This window comes from Bos indicus, chromosome X (assembly GCF_029378745.1).
Source record: "Bos indicus isolate NIAB-ARS_2022 breed Sahiwal x Tharparkar chromosome X, NIAB-ARS_B.indTharparkar_mat_pri_1.0, whole genome shotgun sequence".
NCBI classification, from domain to species: domain Eukaryota; kingdom Metazoa; phylum Chordata; class Mammalia; order Artiodactyla; family Bovidae; genus Bos; species Bos indicus.
The window spans coordinates 122,520,003-122,542,713 of NC_091789.1; the positions used below are offsets into that span (position 1 = coordinate 122,520,003).

The window sequence follows — 22,711 nt, forward strand, 5'->3', positions numbered from 1 at the left end:
GAGGGCTGGCGTGCTGTGGTTCATGGGGTCACAAAGAGTCGGACATGACTGAGTGACTGAACTGAATGTTCACTATATTCTGAAGAACTATCATCTTCTAAGACACTATTATATATGTCATCCAGATGATCAGAGAAAGTATCTGCATAAAATTCACTGAAAAGTCCTTTACTCAAAATTTTGTGATGTGGCATTTTTGAAAGTTTTATGGTAATAAACTTGCATTTATAATACACAGAAGGTTGGGATAAAAACTGAACAGAGCAAAATATGAATGATAACAATAGTCGTAAGTTGTATAATGAACCCTTGATTAACTTAAAGCTCTAAAAACTATGCACAGTCATGTTAATTGTATCACTCTGTATAAAAATATATTGATATATCTCTGGTCAATAATGCTGGGGTAACAAAAGATGTGTTAATATGTCTCTTGTTAATAATGTGTTAGCTGATCATGATAACTAATTGGAAATGGCAGATGGAGAGGAAGTGAAGCAAATGAAGTAAAGAATGATACAGAGAATTGAGATGTAAAACGGAAAAGGTAAGGAATGAGTGTGGGGGATGGGTGATGCAAAAGCTGGCCTTGGTTCCTATCATAGTGTAACAAAACCAAAAGGTTATGAGAAAACGATAATAAAACAAGAGAACTTGGAGAAAGACATTTAAGAGTAATTTGTACATTCGTACACAAATGCAGCTGTAGACAGGGTTGTACATATTACCCAAAAAGGTGGTGCTGCAGAATTAAAAGAGAAATGCTAAGGCCCGTGTCTAGGGAAAACATTACAATGTAAGGTTGTGTAGAAGGGTACAAAGACTGATGTGAACAAACCAAGAGAGCAAAGCATCAATATGTTTCATCTTAGAAAAATAGAATCTTTCTGATACAAAACTGATAGTCAGATAATGCCTATTGTAAAGACTTGAAAGGAACTGACTGAATGTGTCCAGATGCCAAACAGTCCATCTCCCAGTCTGATACAGTGATGGATATTAGGAAAGTTTGGGGATTGAGACGGGGTTTCAATTCTGTCTTTCTGGTTGTATGATTCTCTGAGTATCAATAAAATAGTCAACACAACACTTGTCATTTAATACATACTTAAGAAATGGTCAGTGAATCTGTTATTAACAATCACTGTAATACTGCTGCTCCTACTGCTGCTAAGTCACTTCAGTCGTGTCCAGCTCTGTGCGACCCCATAGATGGCAGCCCACCAGGCTCCCCTGTCCCTGGGATTCTCCAGGCAAGAACACTGGAATGGGTTGCCATTTCCTTCTCCAATGCATGAAAGTGAAAAGTGAAAGTGAACTCGCTCAGTCGTGTCGGACTCTGTGCAACCCCATAGACGGCAGCCCACCAGGCTCCTCCATCCATGGGATTTTCCAGGTAAGAGTACTGGAGTGGGGTGCCATTGCCTTCTCCATCAACAGTGCAATAGTAGATATTTATTCAGTTATAACAATGTGTAGAAGAATCCAAGGAGATGCAACTAAAGTTCAGTAACATCTAAACTCTAAACATCTAAACTTAAATCCCTTACGATTATACAGTGTAAGTGACAAATAGATTCAAGGGATTAGATCTCATAGACAGAGTGCCTGAGGAACTATGGACAGAGGTTCACGACTTTGTACAAGAGGCAGTGATTAAGACCATCCCCAAGAAAAACAAATGCAAAAAGGCAAAATGGTTGTCTGAGGAGGCCTTACAAATAGCTGAGAAAAGAAGAGAAACTAAAGGCAAAGGAGAAAAGGAAAAATGTACCCATTTGAATGCAGAGTTTCAAAGAATAGAAAGGAGAGATAAGAAAGTCTTCCTCAATGGTCAGTGCAAAGAAATAGAGGAAAATAATAGAATGGAAAAGACTAGAGAGCTCTTCAAGAAACTTAGAGATACCAAGGGAACATTTCATGCAAAGATGGGCACAATAAAGGACAGAACTGGTATGGACCTAACAGAAGCAGAAGATATTAAGAAGAGGTGGCAAGAATGCACAGAAGAACTGTACAAAAAATATCTTCATGACCCAGATAACCACGATGGTGTGATCACTCACCTATAGCCAGACATCCTGTAATGTGAAGTCAAGTGGGCCTTAGGAAGCATCACTATGAACAAAGCTAGTGGAGGTGATGGAATTCCAGCTGAGCTATTTCAAATCCTAAAAGATGATGCTGTGAAAGTGCTGCCCTCAATATGTCAGCAAATTTGGAAAACTCAGCAGCAGCCACAGTACTGGAAAAGCTCAGTTTTCATTCCAATCGCAAAGAAAGGCAATGCCAAAGAATGCTCAAACTACCACACAATTGCACTCATCTCACATGCTAGCAAAGTAATGCTCAAAATGCTCCAAGCCAGGCTTCAACAGTACATGAAGTGTGAACTTCTGGATGTGCAAACTGGATTTAGAAAAGGCAGAGGAACCAGAGATCAAATTGCCAACATCTGCTGGATCATTGAAAAAGCAAGAGAGTTCCAATAAAAACATCTACTTCTGTTTTATTGACTATGCCAAAGCCTTTGACTGTGTGGATCACAACAAACTATGGAAAATTCTGAAAGAGATGGGAATACCAGACCACCTTACCTGCCTCCTGAGAAACCTGTATGCAGGTCAAGAAGCAACAGCTAGCACTGGACATGGAACAAAAGACTGGTTCCAAATTGGGAAAGGAGTACATCAAGGCTGTATATTGTCACCCTGCTTATTTAACTTATATGCAGAGTACATCATGAGAAACACTGGGCAGGATCAAGCACAAGCTGGAATCAAGATTTCTGGGAGAAATATCAATAACCTCAGAAGCGCCAGTGACATCATCCTTATGGCAGAAAGTGAAGAAGAACTAAAGAGCCTCTTGATGAAAGTGAAAGAGGAGAGTGAAAAAGTTGGCTTAAAGCTCAACATTCAGAAAAACAAAGATCATGGCATCCGGTCCCATCACTTCATGGCAAATAGATGGAGAACAATGGAAACAGTGAGAGACTATTTTTTTGGGCTCCAAAATCACTGCAGATGGTGACTGCAGCCATGAAATTAAATTATGCTTGCTCATTGGAAGAAAAGCTATGACCAACCTAGACAGTATATTAAAAAGAAGAGACATTACTTTTCCAACAAAGATCTGTCTAGTGAAAGCTATGGTTTTTCCAGTAGTTATGTATGGATGTGAGAGTTGGACTGTAAAGAAACCTGAGCGCCAAGGAATTGATGCTTTTGAACTGTGGTGTTGGAGAAGACTCTTGAGAGTCCCTTGGGCAGCAAGGAGATTCATCCAGTCCATCCTAAAGGAAATTAGTCCTGAATATTCATTGGAAGGACTGATGTTTAAGCTGAAACTCCAATTCTGTGGCCAACTGATGTGAAGAACTGACTCATTTGAAAAGACCCTGATGGTGGGAAAGATTGAATGTGGGAGGAGAAGGGGATGACAGAGGATGAGTAGTTTGAATGGTATCATGGACTTTATGGACATGAGTTTCAGTAAGCTCTGGAAGTTGGTGATGGACAGGGAAGCCTGGCATGTCGTAGACCATGAGCTCACAAAGAGGCGGACATGACTGAGATACTGCACTGAACTGAAACTTTAGAATTTTCTACCATTCAGAATGTGACAAAAAATTATACCGGGAATTTATCATTTGTGTGAAATCCTTCATATCATTCAGAACAAAAACTATGTCCAAAATAAGGTTAATAGATAAAATGAGACTTGTTTAGGTAATATCTTTTCAAATAACTTCTACTGTGTTAATTGTGCAAATAACAGCAGGTCTTGAAGTTATGCTGAACATATCAAATTTTTAAAAGGCTAAAAATAACAAGGGCTCAGTGTTCAATCAAATAAATGCTTTGAAAATAGACCTATATTCAAATCCCATCTTGGCCACTTACAATAATATTAGTGGTATCTTCTTTAGTAAGTTATTTAACTCTGGGAGCCTCAGTTGCTTTATCAGTAAAAGAGAGATTATACTATTGACCTGAGTTTTTCTGAGGTTTACCAAAAATGACTTTAAGAAGGCCTAGTACTCAGCTTGATTCTCATTCAACAAGTACTCTGACATTGGCAATTTTCTCATATCTCTTTGAAGCAGTAGCAAAAAACTTAATAATCTGTATGAATGGACAAGAAAATTAGAAACAAAGAATAAATAGGCTAATCAGTACTTTAAAATGAGAAAAAAGCAGTCTTGCTGTAGCACAGACTTCACTGTAATGGAAAGGGGAGAAGGCTACAGAGAGGAGTGTTGCTGCTGCTGCTGCTAAGTCGCTTCAGTCGTGTCCGACCCTGTGCGACCCCATAGACGGCAGCCCACCAGGCTCCCCCGTCCCTGGGATTCTCCAGGCAAGAACACTGGAGTGGATTGCCATTTCCTTCTCCAATACATGAAAGTGAAAAGTGAAAGTGAAGTCACTCAGTCGTGTCTGACTCTTAGCGACCCCATGGACTGCAGCCTGCCAGGCTCCTCCGTCCATGGGATTTTCCAGGCAGGAGTACTGGAATGGGGTGCCACTGCCTTCTCCGAGAGGAGTGTTAGGGATGCTGAATAAATTGCTCCTCTTCACAAGTCTGACAGCCTACACTCTACCTGTGACTTATTCCAGAGGCCTGTGGAAATGTGGTAACACGGGAAATTGTTTCATTTTCCTTTGTAATGGTAAGTGAAAAATGGATAGTCAATAAAAAGAGATTATGAAAATGATCAAGAAATCCTGATCGTATGTACTGTTTATTGTCACTTCACATATGCTTCCTATGTTGCAAATTAATGTTATATATGAATCACTTTCAAATGACCAAAAAAGGAAAAAAAAACACAAAACTTTAGTCCACTAATGGGCAGTTTATGGAGCTCAATTTTAACGGCTCCAAATTCTTCTTAGATTGTAAACATATTTATGACTGACCAGAGGCAAATAATAATAATGATTCTATGAAAACAATATTTACTTACCCAGTTGGAGAACAAGTATTAGATTTATTATTATGAAAACAACGTGTTTGTGCACTTCCCTCTCTGTGGGTCCCCACTTGGAATAAAAATTAGCCTGTCCAAATAAAGCTAAATAAACAGGGTTGAAAGACTGCTGGATGAATTTTAAAATACTCAGTACTGTTTATTATAACTGATCAGGCTAAACAAGAGACAAATTAAGATTCACTTCAAACCACTGAGCTATGGAGCATGATTAAAAGAGACACTCCTTCCCTATACAGGAGTAAAGCTGGACTTTCAGTACTGATGACAAGGTGAGAGAAATGAACAATCTGATAACACTGTAGTCAGTGTTTGTAATTCAGAAGTGCTCTTTGGAATACCATTCTAAAAACGGTAGGTGTTGCTTTCCAATTTTCAGAGGATAATACCTATTGGCTCCAAAGCATCACACATAGCGTTCCATATAAAAGATGAATTTACAAACTGAACATTGAAAGACTCTAAGAGATGCTGCAAATGGTTATTCAGGTAACTTTTCTTTCCTTCAACAAAACAAAAGCAGGAAACAAATATGAATAGAAAGAACATTACAAGAAGGGACTCAGCTTACCTCCATCTAGCTCCTCAGCCCCAAAATGATTCCTGTAGAAGAGCATGATTTCTATCTTGTAACATTTGTAGATGGTCACCAAACAAACAAGCAGCAGAAGGATAGCACCAAGCCCTCCAGCAAGTTCAACTGTATACATCAGCTCTAGAAAAAAAAAATTACCAGAGGGAATTATATTCACATACAAAATCATAAATTCAACTTGATTTCACACTTTTGTGGATGAGATCAGATGTGGGTAATGGATTGACACAACCCCTTTCCTTTCTGCAGTAGAATGTGACCTCTTGATAACTTTCTAGCTGTTTCCTTGGTAACCTGATAAGGTGGTATGTGTTACTGTGTTGCTAAGCAACATTGCTTATGGTAAGAATGAACCTACATTGGTAGATTGCATTTGGGCTGATTTGTAAATACCTGATTGGAAACTATAATTTGGGGCTTGCTAGAGTGAAAGTGACTCTTACACATAAACCTATTCTTGTGGGAATCCTGCAAGGTATGCTGGAGTTGATAAAAGAAATACTGGTTCCTCTGGAGACGAAGCTTTTAAGCCAGGATGGTTTCTGAACTTACCCAATCTGAATCTTAATCTTTCCCACTTCAGCTGTCACCTGGAGGTTGGGGCTGAGGAAAAATGAGGGGTGAACAGCACAGTTCCTGAAGGGCAGTGTGGAGTGTCGCATAGTTTGAGTGGACCATCTAATGAATACTGTCTGCTGGCTTCTGCCAGAAGCACTAATACTTGTCTTTCTCAACAGAGTGGTGCCAATATGGCTGACCGCAGTCTTGGAGGCTGAGTGCTAACTTGGGATTAAGAACTAGGCTCCCTAGTGGATGTCACACTGGACTATATGGTCATATTTTCCTTTCACTAAGCTCTTAAATGGGCTTCCCAGGTGGTTCAGTTGTAAATAATTGGCCTGCCCAGTGCAGGAGATGCTGGTTTGGTCCCAGGGTCAGGAAGATTCACTGGAGAAGGAAATGGCAACCCACTCCAGTGTTCTTGCCTGGGAAATCCCATGGACAGAGGAACCTGGTGGGCTACAGTCCATGGGGTCACAAAAGAGTCAGTCACGACTTAGCGACTAAACAGCAGCAACAGAGCTAAATATTTTTTTCTTATCCTTTCTTTCCCCTTTGACTTGGTATGTTACTACATTCTATCCAAAAGAGTAACTTTCTTGCCACTGATTACAAGTAATTTTCTTGCCTCTGTATACAAGTTCTCCTATTCCTATAGAATGTCTATACAACATAAAAAATGATCAGACAATTTTAGAGATAAAACATTCACTTCTTTTTTCTCCTTCAGAGCTCATGCACAATGTAACAAATTCAATGATACTGGTATTTAAACATTAGGCCACAATGCACAGATTTTGAAGTCCACTTTAGTGAAATGCTAGTTAAACTGCCTGTGTATGTATTGTGACCTTTATCATCATAGTCCAAATATTACTGATGGGTTGTTATTGTTCCTTGCAGTTGACAGCTACCTTGAAAAGTACTAGTTTCCTTAATTACCACTAAAGATAACTATTCCTGAAATTACGGCCCTAAAGTAATGGTATTTTCAATTCTGTAATTTACAATTCACCAAAGGGTTATCTAACTCTGTAATAGTCAATGTAGTCTTAGATTGAGAATTTTAAAAGAATCTATGGTTTTGCAGTGACAACTACTCTTGGCTTCCAAGATCACTCTTGAAATCTTACTAATGGGGTGAAATCATCATGGGTGCAATGCAGTATCAGTGATAAATAATCTGAAAAGTATGGCCATAATTTTCTCACAAGGACATTTTTTTATTTGTGTGTATGTTTGCATGTGATGTCACTTATCTGTGACGATTACAGGAAAAAAAAAACAAAACCTCAGCCATATTTCTTCTTATCTAGTTATTAATTTCTAATTCAACAGTTGAATAAAAAGATACATATAACTAGTGTTTAATCAAGTGTAGCTTTCTGCTCTTATTAAAATTAAATAGGACGCAGAAGAAAAACTTACAAAAAGTGATTGGAATTTATGAATTTAAGAAAGAAAAAATAAAGTGAGTTATTAAACCTTTAAGAGTCTAAGTTAACATGAAGTGTGAATTACTAAGAAGTATCTCAAGGAAATTTATATAGTTTGTATTTATAAATATCAGACAGCTTTATCTGCTGAATCTTGTGAGGGACTATGCAAGATAGTCTACAAAAGTACCAGGAATGAAATACAAAACATGCTTCAGTATACTATTTTCCTACTACTATGTGAACAGAAAGGATTAGTGTGTATATAATTCTGTGTGGTACTTTGGGTCTTGTTTTCTCAGGATATCAGTTAAACTCCACCACACATAGACACCTGCATAAAACTCTAACTTAGGCCCATAGGCTAATTTACATACCAGAAAATCTGATTTCAATTATACTGGATATAATGGGAGAGATAAGCATTTGGGCTATGGCTTCTTTTCATATTGCTTCTTTTTTCTAATATAACGCATTTCATACTTGGAATTCATCACTCTAAAACTTGTGTGAGAAAAGAAATTAAAAAAAATAATGGAGAATGTGTAGCCTCTACTCCCAAGCACTGTTACTGGAAATGGCCAATGATACTACTATATTAGAAAAGTTTGAGTAGTTGCTAATAAAGTTAAATATGAATCTACCCTAAATATGATCTACTCCTAAGTTCTTGCTGCTGCTACTGCTAAGTCGCTTCAGTCGTGTCTGACTCTGTGCGACCCCATAGACGGCAGCCCACGAGACTCCCCCGTCCCTGGGATTCTCCAGGCAAGAACACTGGAGTGGGTTGCCATTTCCTTCTCCAATGCATGAAAGTGAAAGTGAAGTCGCTGAGTCTTGTCTGACTCTTAGCGACCCCATGGACTGCGGCCCACCAGGCTCCTCAGTCCATGGGATTTTCCAGGCAAGAGTGCTTACTCAAAGGAAAAATAAGCCAATGTCTACAAGAAGACTTGTACAGGATGTTCAGAGTAGTCTTATTCATAGTAATCACAACTGGAAGCAACCCAAATGCTCATTAACAGGGTATAATGAACAAACTATTGTGTGTCAATAGGATACAATACACTCAGCAGTACAAAGAATACACTGCTGATAACATGCAGCCTTTGTGAATTTCACAAAATGATGTTCGCTGAAGAACGCCAGACACAAAGAAATACCTTCAGTATATATATTTAAATAAAGTCCAGGAGCAGGCCAAATTAAACCTTAGTGATAAAGATCACAAAATGGATGCTTTGTGGATGAGTGACAGGAAGATTTATTGGAAAGGGGAAAGAGGGAACATTATGGGGTTAAAAACAAAAAACAAAAACTCTATCTTTTTCAGGTATAAATACAAGTATATACATTTGTCAAAACTCACTGAGCTAGACACTTAAAATTTTTATGTTTTACCTTAGGTTAATTGCACTTCAACTCTTTAAAATATTGATATTTTTAAAAAGAGTCATTATAAGTTCTAATCCAAGGGATATGGGTGAAGAAGCTTTAAGGAAAGAAGGGAGTCAAGACAGCTGCTTTGCTGTAGACAAGTGCCCAGGCAGGGAATGGTTCTTCCGTGGTGCCCTTAAGCATATCCTTTGATTCTGGAACCATGCCTTACATACTCATATCTCACTGAATAGCTTATGTAACAATCAAAAACTATGCCTGAAATGTAATTTTATTAATTCAATAAGCAGAATTCTTTTCCCTCAGATAGTATTTATAACAGTGGTCTCTACACACATTTTTTATAACTCCTAAAAATTAAGTACATGTAAGAGAAAAATGTTAAGAAAGTAAGCTCTTCTTATTTTTAGGGAAGTAGTTGCCCAAATCTGAATTATTCCCACTGGTAGATGTCATGAGTCCCTCAAAAATTGCATATACTAACTAAATACGCTGCTTACTAGGCTAACCAATAATACTGTCTAAAATATAATGAGAAAAAGAGAGCAGGGTAGGTGAGGCTTAGCAATTACAGAAATGCTCTTGTGTCTCATGAATCCCTCCTTTAAGGTACAAACATGAAAAGTTGTATATGCCTAGAGTATGAGCAACAAAGCAAGAAAAATCTTCTGAGCCATATGGCAATCATTTACTTAATAATAAGGATACCAAAAATTAGTCCAAGAAACAGTGTTTGCAAAAAGCTAACTTATCTTGAATCAAACCAGTCAATCCTAAAGGAGATCAACCCTGAATATTCATTGGAAGGACTGATGCTGAAGCTGAAGCTCCAATACTTTATCTAACTGATGCAAAGAGCTGACTCATTGGAAAAGACCCTCATGCTGGGAAAGACTGAGGGCAAGAGAAGAGGATGACAGAGAGATGGTTAGATAGCATCACTGACTCAATGGATAGGAATTTGAGCAAACTCCAGGAGATAGTGAAGGACAGGGAAGCCTGGTGTGCTGCAGTCCATGGGGTTGCAAAGAGTTGGACACAACTTAGTGTCTGAATAACAACAAGTTATCTTGAGATCATGACAGTATCTCAGATTTTCCTCAGAAACTATAGTACTACACGGAGAAGCACAGTGTCTTATAACAAACTTGCAAGTTGGAAAAGAAATGTCTTTCCCCAGTTTAATGCCTGCTACCTCAATGACTACATTATTTTTATGCAAGACTAATAAACATGGCTTAGGTAGTATAAATGTATGCAGCTTAAAAAATTTTCCATTTAGGTTTTTTATGTTGGTTTACATAGCACGTGTAAATTTTCCCAAAGAAAATGATATATTAGATTCAGTTCCACATTCTTTTTTTGCTCTAAGCTGGACATATTCATTAATATGAGTGCCAGCCAATATTGCTTACACATTAGGTGAGGACAAAATTACTAGGGGTTAAATTCTGTTACAGTTAAAAGAAATGATGGGAACCCACTGCTGTATTTTATCTTTACATTACAATGTGAATGGTGTTGCCCTAGCAAATGTCATTTCCTTTTGAAATGGGATCTACTTTTCAGCTCAAGTTCAAGCTGCCTAGAGTGGCAGCATTTAAAAAATAAAAAGATTCCATTTCAGCACAATTCAACATTAGAGGATGGAAAAAGAAAATGCAAACCTTTAAAACTCTGTTTAGCCTCTGTGTTATGTTGTTAAAATGATAGACTCTGCCCCCTTTAAGGGACTGAGATGGAATACGGTAAATTGTAAAGCAAAATCGCTAGGCAAAACCTAAGGGAAACAGGCATTTGGTTAAACACAACAAATGAACAAGTGCCAAAGAGTTACGTTTAAGGGCACCAGCAGTCATTTAGTTACAGGCAATTAACAATAGTCCATGGAAAGCTCAAGTATGGGCTAAGGGAAAACACATTGATTATTGCTGCAGTAGTAGACTGCTTTCAGAATAAATTGCTTCAATTTAAAACTAGATTTGCTACAAGCATTTTGAGCAATGACTACAATTTTTTCTTATCAAGACAGTTGGACCAAGCAAACCTTTAAAAGAAACAGCTAATTAAAATAAAGCGCATGCCATCCGCTAGTATATTGGATTACATTGCAAATAATAAATGCATTTGGTTTACACTAATCTTGCTGCAATTACCTAGTGTAGTCTGGAATCCTATTTTTTTTTTTTTTTATTGGCCTGTACCTGGTGTTATTTTTGCAAATTTTTTCTGCTAGGTATCTTTGAAGAGGTAAGGATGTTAACAGAGTTAAATCACAGTTTATAATTTTGAACTCTTCCCTTGGAGTATCCATTTTCTTCTCTCTATTTATACATATCATCTTGTTTAAAGTATAGCTGAAGATTTTAGGTGACTTATATAGTTCACTATATAAAGTCCTTTCAAATGTTCTGCCCTGATTTATATGCAGTAAAATGTAAGTTCGTGGGGGAAATGTCTGATAGACGATATAATGATCTTAGTTTATTCATTAGCCTCACCAAGTACATTTCTTTTTCTCTCATTGTGTTATAAAGAGCTAAACTTTATAAGGATTTATCCATCCACATAAATTCATATGCATATTTATTTCTCTGGAGCAGTATAACTTATTTGTTCCTGGCAGGAGGATAATTATACTCAGCCTACAAAGATATTCAACTCAATTCTATAATACATCAATGCAATTTAGAAGCAGTTATAATTTTTTTTGATGACACATTAAGAAACTGAATTGCTATTCACATAATAGCAAGAAAATGTTTTCAGAAGGTATAAACTGGTATGTAAAGAGTAGTTTAGCTCTTGAAAAAGTGCTTTTTGGAAGAAAGAAGAATAGATATAATAATAGTAATAGTAATAATACTGAATGAAAATGGTCTCTGAATTTAACAACTTGATCTGTGCAGCCAAACATTTGGGCAAAAGATGACCTTCAAAGTAGTGTATTTTGCCATTTTGGAAAGAGGTTTTCAGCCAAAGTATCAAAGTAAATTTTAGTGTCAATTGAGAATACAAATAGGGTCTTGGCGGAGACCCATGATTAAGGCCTAGTTAGACTAAGCTCCCACAAGCCCTTGGATTGGAAATGTTATACATTCATAAACTATTAAAATGAAGAATTAAATGAAAGACTAGACAGAAGAAATGCATTGTTTTTTATATAGTTACCCTCAGAAAGTCCTTTTTCTTTCTCCAACCAGACAGGAAGGGTGCTAAGTTTCATTTTGTATTTTTTTTTTTCTGTGAAGTAGGGGAATGTTCATAAATGGTATGTATTAAAAGACAGTTTACAATGAGTAATGACAGAAATCAAGTAAAACATGAATCCATGAGTTTATATTAATTATAAGCAAATTAATAAAAAGGAATGCTCTCCTTTACAGCAGAATGCCAATTGGCAAATATAGAAGGAATAATAGAGCTGGAAATCACCACTTTCTACCATCCTAATAATAAATGACTCAGGAAAGAATTATCAACAGAGCCTAAAGTTAATGGATAAAAGACTGATGAGGCAGAACATTCATACTATCTTAAAGCACCTCCTTACTGATTATTTACTAATGATTAAGGGAGAAACAGACACCATCTTAAGGAAGTGACCCAAATGAGCATCACCACTAATGGGACATGACACCGTGTACCTCCTGACGTAATGCATTAAGAAGGCATAACAACATTTATGCAGTATTCCAGCCACATGTAAGAAAATATCTGCCCAAGGAGGAAATTACAAACTCAAACTGAGGGACACGGTATAAAAAATAACATCTGGTTTCTATTCTTTGAAAAAGTCAAAGGCATAAAAGGCAAATAAAAGTTGAGGAACAATCCCAGATTAAAAGAGACTAAAAAGACTTGACAACTAAATGAGCTGCATAATTCTGGATGGAAAAGGTGGTACAAGAATATTATGGGAATACCCTTTGAAATGTGAATATAGACTATATATTAGATAATAGCAGTCTATCAATTTTCAATTTTCCTAGATTTGATAAATATACTCTGATGTTGTAAGAAAATTTCCTTGTTTTTAGAAGATTCACATTGAATAATTTAGTCATGGTGTCTGCAATTTACTCTCATGTGATTCAGAAATATGTGTTTATATACATTCTGTAGATTTATCTTATCTAACCTGTCTAGATGAAGAGATATAAGGCAAGTGTGGCAACATGTTAATAATAGGTGAATCTAGTTGAAGAGGCTATATTGTTTATTGTATTATTGTATTTTGTATTATTATTGTATTATAAGTTTATTGTATTATTCTTACATCTCTTCTGGAATGTCTGCAGGTTTCTTTTTCAAACTAAAAGATTTTCACTATAGCATTTATCATTATAGGATATAATATTTAATTTTCTAATTACTATATTTATTATCTATTGTCTATCTCCTCCCATTGGAATTTAAATTCCATCAGGGAAAGGTTTTCTTTGTCTATTTTGTCCATATTTTTTTTTTACTGATACTATCTCAAGTGCCTTGAAATCTACCTGGCACATAGAAGAAACTCAGTGAATATTTGTTGAATAAGTGGATGACTGAATGACTAAGAAAAAGTACAATTTTCTAATGAAAAGTTATGCTTTTTTTGTATTCCACTCTAAAATTAGAATAATATCTCTGTGAGCCATTTTTCCAGACAATGGTGTCATGAGGTTCAAGCAACTGATGTATAATTATTAATACACAGTCTATTAACTTGATAAAACTTCATTTTATAAAAAAAATGGTTAACTTCATAGTACAGATTTAAAACGATTCTTCCATCTATAAACCCGATGATAACATACATAGTCTTTGTAGAATTAAGGAACTAGGAGAGTTTGTTTTCACTTGGCATTTAGGAATCAATCTTGTATTGTTTTACATCTTTGATATTATTATATTATTTATTACTCATTTTTGTCTTTTCACTCACTCCTTCATTCACTTTCTTTTTGTTCTTTAAGTGCTTTAAATGTACTAGGTATAGTGTGTTGAGTTCTAGTGATCAAATGATGGATGGAATATACTCCTTGCCTTGAAGGAACTGATGTGTAGTTGCAAAGTCAGGCATGCAAGGAAATATTTAAAAAAAAAATATTAAAAAAATTAAAAAGCTAGTCTTTATTGTGCACCTAAGTGTCACTCTGCTAGGCCTTTTATATAGGGGTAAGAAATGCTCTACTGTAAGAATAATAATCAAGGACCAGATGAGCATCTCACTCAGGGTGCTTTGTGTATGCGTGTTGTGTTTCTGTTGGGGGATTTTAGAGACAGAGATCAGATGCTGTATGGCACACTGCTGGACAGAGGCTGCAAACGAATTTGGCAAGGTTGAGTGTGAAGAACAGGGAAAGCAAGTATATGGTATGATGAGTGATGGTAAGCAAATTTATGCTCTGATTTCTCAGCTGGTATATATCGTTTATCTTTTTTTTTTTTTTTTCCTTTTCCAAGCAACTAGCATGTACCTTGAAAATAAATATTTGTTTGAAGGATTCATGGTGTCAATTAAGTCAGGTTTCTTAAAATTAGGTCAGAGAAAATAGGGCAAAGATTCTCCCCAGTGGAAAATTGACATATATTTTCAAAATGTACCATGTGGTCTTACTAACAGACAGAGCTTTATCGCTGAAAACATTTCCCCTTTGGATTCTAAAAGCACTGTTTGCAACAGGTCAAAATCCAGAGACCATAAGGTGGGCTGTGCACAGACTACCGTGTATTTGCACACACAGAAACATACCAAATATTCGATGGGGCCCCCTTCACTTTAGATTGTGTAGGACTTAGCGTGATGGGGAGAAACCAGACAAAAGAACTATATTGAACAACAAAATGGGCCTCAGGTGACCAGCTTAGAAAAGACACAGCCATTGTACATCAAGGTGTCAAACTTCACTGATGCCTAAAAGAAAATCTCTGAGAAGAAAAAGTATTTACTTTATCTCTACTATGCATTTCCTTTCAACATGTCATACAAATAGACAGTCACAGATGGAGTGTTACAAAACATCTCTGGAGAGAAAACTGTCAGAGTGAAGGTGGCGTTGCCATTTAACTCCTTTGTGTTAAGGGCTGCAGTGTTTATCCTGGACGCAACCCTCCACCAGAGGATATATTGTCACATTTAGAAGAATTTGGTCTTCCACTGGGATTGCTTCTGGCCAAAGAACCCAGAACATCTGGACTGCTTAGATAACCAATAGAAGGAACCATGTTTTTGACAGAAACACTGAACACTTCTTAAAAAAAAACCTGTATGATGATTTGCAGTATATTCAGTATATTGAGTTGTTAAGAATAGATTTATAAAATATATTACACATGTAGAAACGAATTGCACTGCAATAGACAAAATGGGATGTTTTGATAAACTTCAGAATTCTATGTTGTTATTACAACTTTTTCCCTTTAGGATTTCTTTCTTAGGATTTTTAACATATTTCTTAATTATTGAGAGCATTACAATAAAAAGTGTTTGGCAAAAGCTATCTCTCTCACAAGACAAGTTTCATTCAAAATCTTGGTGATTCAACAGAGCTAGAGACTATTAAGGTAAAAATAATAATCAAACCACATGCTGGGTCATTTCCCTCAATGGAAGTAACAGAAAAATCCATTTCTTATCCCTGTTGAATCTTTTTTGACTACTCTGATTTCTGAAAACATAAAAATGCTGAAGAAAATAGTGGTAAGTTTGCTTTCCCTTTCTCATTTTGAAAATAGATACTAATCAAGAATTTATCAACATTTAAGTATTTTTTTTCCTTCCATCAACACTCTATGAAGAAATAGACATGCCTTGGGAACTACCAATAGCAGGACCTACCATTCCTTGATTCCTCCTAAGAGTCCTTAAGCAACGACAAAGTTGAGAATAAGGTGGGTTTCTTATATCTTTTACTGGCCTGTGTTGTCCGGATATATGAAGAGCCCATTTTCCATAATGAATTCTCTTTTACCAAAACAGCAATAACACTGCCCTGCCTCACACGGACTAAGGCCTTATCTTATTGTCTCACTCTATGTACTGGTTTTTGGTGTATGAAAATTAGCAGCGGTTTGAGAAAATGCAGAAGTCAAGGTGTCCCCCAGTATGCAAAGTTTTCTAATATAGACAGATACAAAGGAGAAGCAAGAGTACATTCAAGGAAACAGACTTTAATATACTTCCAAAATGTGGAAATAATTTGATATTATAGAAAACAGATTAATGGTAGGTTTCCTATAAGCATTTTGAATACTCCAGACTGTAGCAATAGATTTTTTTCTCTCCTTGTTTCCTGACTATAAAATGCGCTTATTGTAAAAATTTTGAAAATCATATAACAATAAGAAAAAGAAATTAAAGGTCACATGGAATCAGACCACCCTGGGATAACCACTATTACTACTCCAGTTACAATTGTTTAATGAATCTCTTTCTAATGTGTTAGATGTCGAGCGAACGTAACAGAGGCAAGTGACCTATAGCTTTAAATGCTAATACTTCAGAAAAGCTTATATTTTGTCTTTTACTCTGGACACTTTTGGAATAGAGTTGTCCACGGTGGTTTATAATCTGTGTTTTGCCGAGGGTCCTCATGGTAAACTCTTTATCCTAATTAATTTTTCATTCACCTATCTACCCAATCATTATTTATAGATGCTTGATTCAGGAAGGCAAGTCAAGCAGGAATTATTTAACTCTACCATGGAGCTTTTTTCTGTATACAAAATAATCATTTTTTGGCAACAGTTTACAAATATTCCTTGAAAAAGTAGATTAAAACATAATCCAATTTTAGAGAAAATATGGATTTCAAGTTACATTTAAAAACGAGTTGCATTGTTTTACCAAAAAGCAAACTAACCTGGTTTGTAAATAGTTAAAACTTGAGGGACTTCCCTGGTGGTCCAGTGGTTAAGACTCTGTACTTCCGCTGCAGGAGATGTGGGTTTGCTCTCTGGTTGAAGGAGGAAGATCCCGAATGCCACATGGCAAATTGAAAATATATTCTAATATTGTCAACTTTTATGGTACTATTGAGTTGCCACCGACATTAGTTTGCCCAGGAAGACAGCCAGTATGGAATTTTGTTGTGACATCTTTAATGTATTCCTTTTAGCTACTTTCAATAGTGATATATTTAGATAATATAGACACACTTGTTCACTTGGGGAGAATTAGAAATGCACCCGAGCAGTTGTAAGTCATTATCTGGAAATGGTGAAAGTATAAATGAGTTTTCAAGTCATATTCATCTTATATTTCATACTAGAATTAGAATTCCAAACTGATTTAAGTCAAGTAATTTAAGTATCATTCTTCAGGCTTTGATAATGGCCTCCTCCATTTTAGTTTCCGTGAATTTGGTCACCGTTACTAGTCACATATCTTAAGGAATTCTAATTTCTATTCTGCCATTAGAGAAACTTGTCATCTAAAGATGTGAATCAACTTTACAAACAGTTAAAAATGTAACCAAAGTCCTGGGAAGAGCAACTGTTCCATTCCACTTTCAAGATTTGAAAACTGAGGTACAATGATACAAAACTCTGAGAACCTGCAAAATCTGATGAATGCGTTTATATACACTATTAGTCACCCAGGGTTTAATATGTTCTTACAAGATTACTGCATTGTGGTTTAAAGACAATTAGGTAAATGATAAAAATGAAGAACAATGACTTAAAGACACTTGCTCTAGCTCACACACAAGAGTCAAAAACAAAACACTCTCAAGTAACTGTTTTTCCATCACAGTTCACAATTTTTCAGTCAATTTTCATTCATATCAAACTCTAATTCATCGTAATGACTTTTGGGTGATCTTTAAAATGACCATTCTGTATTTCATTAAGTATACCACTGGATTTCTTTTGGTCAAGTACAAACAAAATCTATTTTAATAGTATTTAAATGTCCAATTGTAATTTAGAGAAATCAACCTCTGGATATATCATTCCTCACAGAACACATGCTAAGAATAGCATATGTGCCCTAAAAGTAGAGACAAATAGCTAACATATTTCTTACAGATGGCAAATGCAATTATCAACACTAAAATCTAATACAAGTTACCATGGTAATTTATTGGAAATCAACACATTCTTTTCCTACTATATGACCTGAGAGAACAGTTAGCATTTTTTAATGTGTCAAGTCTAATTTCTCACTTTACTGACCTGGTTGTCAAAGTTCGATATACAGGGAACTGCTTATTAAAAGTTATACCTTGCATTTTTGACCCAGTTGTGCCATTTCTCAACTGAGCGCAAGAATTCACAGCCATAAAAAGGTACAGCCATCTCCCTCTCCCCAACAATGCTGTTTTAATGCCCAGGATGGTGATTGACCTTCTTTCTGCAGCAGTGACTCAACTACTAAGGATAACTAACCCAGTGCCTTGCCCAGAGCTGGCACTTAGTACATATTTAGTGAATGGGAATGATTTATTGCTTTCTCATGCAATAGCATTATATGAATATATGAATTATTTTTAGCAGTAAAGTGAGATTTTGAGCAGGATATGAGAAATTGTCAGTTACTAGGTTGTTTTGACCTAGAAATGATGAGAACATGAAAGAAGTTCTGAGAAGTGAAGGGAGTGGTGTGTCAGTGGGTAGTGGTCACAGAGCTGGTATTCTGTTTGTGATCTCCGATCACATATGTGAAATTGGGCAATGTGTGTGCCTCATGATATCTGTGGCTTCTTGCAAATATCTTAAACTGAATTAATATTGTTGAAACTGCTTATGTGTTGCTTTCCAAGACAAAGATCCCAGTTCCAGTGGATTCCCTCTGCTCTCACTGTAGGTCTGTGTTTTTATAACCTCTTTAGATGCTAGACAGATGCCTATAAAAAATGATTTGAACTTCCAAACATGCAGGCCTGTTTATCCAGATTCTGTTACTGGGTTATTTCTTCTTTGCCTGTTTTGTAATCATATCATTGACCATGGAGGTTCAGTTTTCATACTGTCTGCCCTTCCTTACAACACACAGTTGAGATTCAGCTGAGCAAGTGTTTAAAACAGGAAATCAGCAGTATTTACTGCCCATCATAGGGCTTGTTTCTCCTTGGTAATTGCTATTTTCACAGACTGAACTCTGTATCTAGCCTATTTGCATAGGCTGAAATACATGTATATACCCATATATAGGTTGTTGAGACATTCTTAAGTGGATTTCCATTTTCAAAAGGGATATGTAGGAACTGTGTCCAAGAATGAAGGCCCTCTTCCTGTAAGAGGGTAATTATTTAATAGTTGAAGAGTGTTCTCTCAGATATTGCCCTGAGTAGCAAATGTGTTCTATAAAGCACAATTTCATTGAATACATGAGGCAAGCAACCTCATTAAGAGGGGATGTGAGGACAATGTACCAATGTTCAACTAGGTTCAAAGGTGTTGATCATATAAAAAGAATGGGGCAATTAGAATTCATCCCACTGACTGGCTCTACCCCTTTTTCATTCCTCTGTCATGGAAACAGTGAACTCAAGAGAGTTAGTTGCTTTTCACCTATTAGATTCTACCAAGTTTGTTAGAGGACCTAATGTCTAGGCAAAGACCTTGGCATGCCAAATGCGATCCACAGACCAGCAGCATTAGCACCAATAAGAAACCTATTCAAAATTCAAATCTTGAGTTCACCTTAGACTAAGGAAATAATAAGAACATGAAAAATCACTTTTAAACAAACTTCCTAGGTGATTTCTATGAACTGTAAAGATTGTGATAACAACAACAGCAGAAGATTGTAAAGCATTGCTCTAGGGACTTCTAGTTAGCTCTCCCAGAGTGGTATAGGGGAGCAAATTTTGCTACCCCAGTCTCTTTGGTGTGACGATTAACTTAGTCTGATTATTTTAAAGAAAAAGAAACTCAGGAAGTTTTTCTTGTTTCCTCCAGCTTAGTTGCCCAAAATACTGGGGTGGCCAAAAAGTTTGTTCAGGTGTTCTGTGCCATCTTATGGACAAACTTGAACAAACTTTTTGGGTAACCCAATAATTTCGGTAAAGGGCCTATTCCCAGAATAGAGCTATCAGCAGAGACGTCTGTAAAGAACAAGGGCCAGGTATGGCGAGGGGAACCTAGCAGGGCCTAGAGATCAGAGTCCACTCTGTGTCCCATGGTCTCTGTCTGGCCCAGCAAACATTTGCCTTTCCAATTCCACATGAATTGCCTTCCTATTCTTTTAGGTTCCAAACCACTACCCCCAATATTCTTGTTTATCTTTAGCTGAAGATGGTATTTAAGTGAGGATTTCAGTCATTTTGGTGAGTTACTCAGTTCTCCTGGGTTTCTCTGATGTATGAAGTGAAAAAAAGTGAAAGTGTTAGTTGCTCAGTTGTGTCCGACTCTTTGTGACCCCAAGGACTGTAGTCCCCCAGGCTCCTCCGTTCATGAAATTCTCCAGGCAAGAATACTGGAGTGGGTAGCCATTCCCTTCCCCAGGGGATCTTCCTGACTCAGGGATTGAACCCATATCTCCTGCACTGCAGGCAGATTCTTTACCATCTAGCCACCAGGGAAGCCCATACATGTTATTAAACTTTTGCTTAAATTTTCTCCCATTGATCTGTCTCATGTCAGTTTAACTCAGATAAAAGAACTTATATAGGTACAGAAAAAAATTCTTCCTCCCTGACAGTCAGTGTAGCACAGGCAGGATTCAACTTGACTAGCTGGACACTACTAAGTCCGAGGATACTGTAGCTAAGAGATTCTTCAATAATTGACCAAAACTGGCCAAAGGTAAGAGTTTATACCATGTCATTTGGTCTCCCAGATCTCTGCCTGTGGGTCTGTTGGAAATGAGAGTGGTAAGAGTTCTTTCGGAGAAGGTGATGGCAACCCACTCCAGTACTCTTGCCTGGAAAGTCCCGTGGACGGAGGAGCCTGGTAGGCTGCAGTCCATGGGGTCCCTAAGAGTCGGACACAACTGAGCGACTTCACTTTCACTTTTCACTTTCATGCATTGGAGAAGGAAATGGCAACCCACTCCAGTGTTCTTGCCTGGAGAATCCCAGGGACGGGGGAGCCTGGTGAGCTGCCGTCTATGGGTCGCACAGAGTCGGACACGACTGAAGCGACTTAGCAGCAGCAGCAAGAGTTCTTTTTCTCTTTTATAAAATTAGCTTAGCAAGAGAAAATATTTGTGGAGTTAGTTTCTTAGAAACTCTGGTAAATTCAACAGAGTGTTCTTGGCTTTATTGATCCTTTTCCTCCTAAAGATGGTAACCTGTTTTTTGCCTCGTCTATTGTGTCATTTGTTCTATGTCCTGAGAGCTTGACTTTTTGACCAGTGGGGATATTCTCCCTGATATGTACATTATGGAGCCTCCCTGGTGGCTCAGTGGTAAAGAATCCACCTGCCAATTCAAGAGATGCAGGTTCAATTCCTGGGTCTGGAAGATCCCTGGGAGAAGGAAATGGCAACAAGCTCCAGTATTCTTGTCTAGGAAATCCCATGGACAGAGGAGCTTGGCAGGCTATAGTCCATGCGGTCACAAGAGAATTGGACGTGACTTAACCACTAAACAACTGAGGACTTCCCTGGTGGCTCAGATGGTAAAGCGTATGTCTACATTGCGGGAGACCCGGGTTTGATCCCTGGGTCGGGAAGGTTGCCTGGAGAAGGAAAGGGCAATCCACTCCAGTACTATTGCCTAGAAAATCCCATGGACAGAGGAGCTTGGCAGGCTACAGTCCATGGGGTTGCAAAGAGTCGGACACGACTGAGCGACTTCACTTTCATGTACATTATAGATAGGGTATTTTTATACCTCTAGATGGCAATACCATAATCAATTTGTAAAAAAGCTCTATTTACTTAGTTTAAAGTAAGCACTTATAGAAATTATTTCTAAATATAATAGGAATTAACTCAAATGTTTCTCAAGTTCATGTGATCTAAGATTCATCTTTAGTCAATAAAAGCAAATTTAAAATTACTGGTTTAATTAAAACAGGTATATCTTTAGAGTTGTCAGCATTCAGTGTAATACTTTTATTCTATCTAGGTTTACTAAAAGTCAAATAAGTTCATTCTATCTCTGTTATAAAATTTGTCAACAAGAAAAATAACTTAAAAGAGTTAACTGCTTTAATGTCTCATAAAACCTTCAGGGGTAATCTAAGTGTGATTATTAAAGACAAATGTATTAAAGAGATGCAAATGAGATAAACTCTTTTAGGTAAACTTTCAAAACATGATTGTTTTATGATGGTTAAATAGTTTCCCAAATCTTTTTGGGAAATTAAACCCTTAGGGTTTTGCTATCTCAAATTGAATGAGGGAAATTCATTAAATATCTAGATCATTTCTGAATAAGATAAAACAATAAAATATTAATACATTGTTTCATCTACTTCTGACTTGCTAATACAGAGAGACTAAAGATGAATTTCAGTTTTTTAGTCACTAGATCTCATTCCACACTGAAAGACTGCACTACTTAAAAGGGCACATATGTCTAGAGATTATAAAAGGTATTTATAAATTCTTTACACCACAAAATCCTAATGTAGTTCACAATTGTTTATTTCCACTAGAAATTAAGGTTTCTAATTAATATATGGTTGATATGATTAAGGGTGCCAGAGATAATAAGGGAAATGATGTGTGCAAGGACATGAAAATGTATTTTTGGGTAAGAAAAGGCATGAGGTATGGAGGTGCATTTTTGTTGGAGAAATAAAAGCAATTTTTGTCCAACAGTTGATTATTTCAAAATAGAAAAG

The 22,711-nt window shown here is 36.8% G+C and overlaps 1 protein-coding gene across 1 annotated transcript in view; it reads right to left on the minus strand.

Moving 5' to 3' along the window:
• The window catches only part of IL1RAPL1 (interleukin 1 receptor accessory protein like 1), a 701,662-nt gene that overhangs the window by 25,346 nt on the left and 653,605 nt on the right, over positions 1–22,711 (minus strand). Inside the window, exon 8 of the mRNA XM_070785085.1 lies at positions 5,565–5,708. Within this exon, the coding sequence (XP_070641186.1) occupies positions 5,565–5,708 (144 nt within the window). The remainder of the gene's footprint in view (positions 1–5,564; positions 5,709–22,711) is intronic.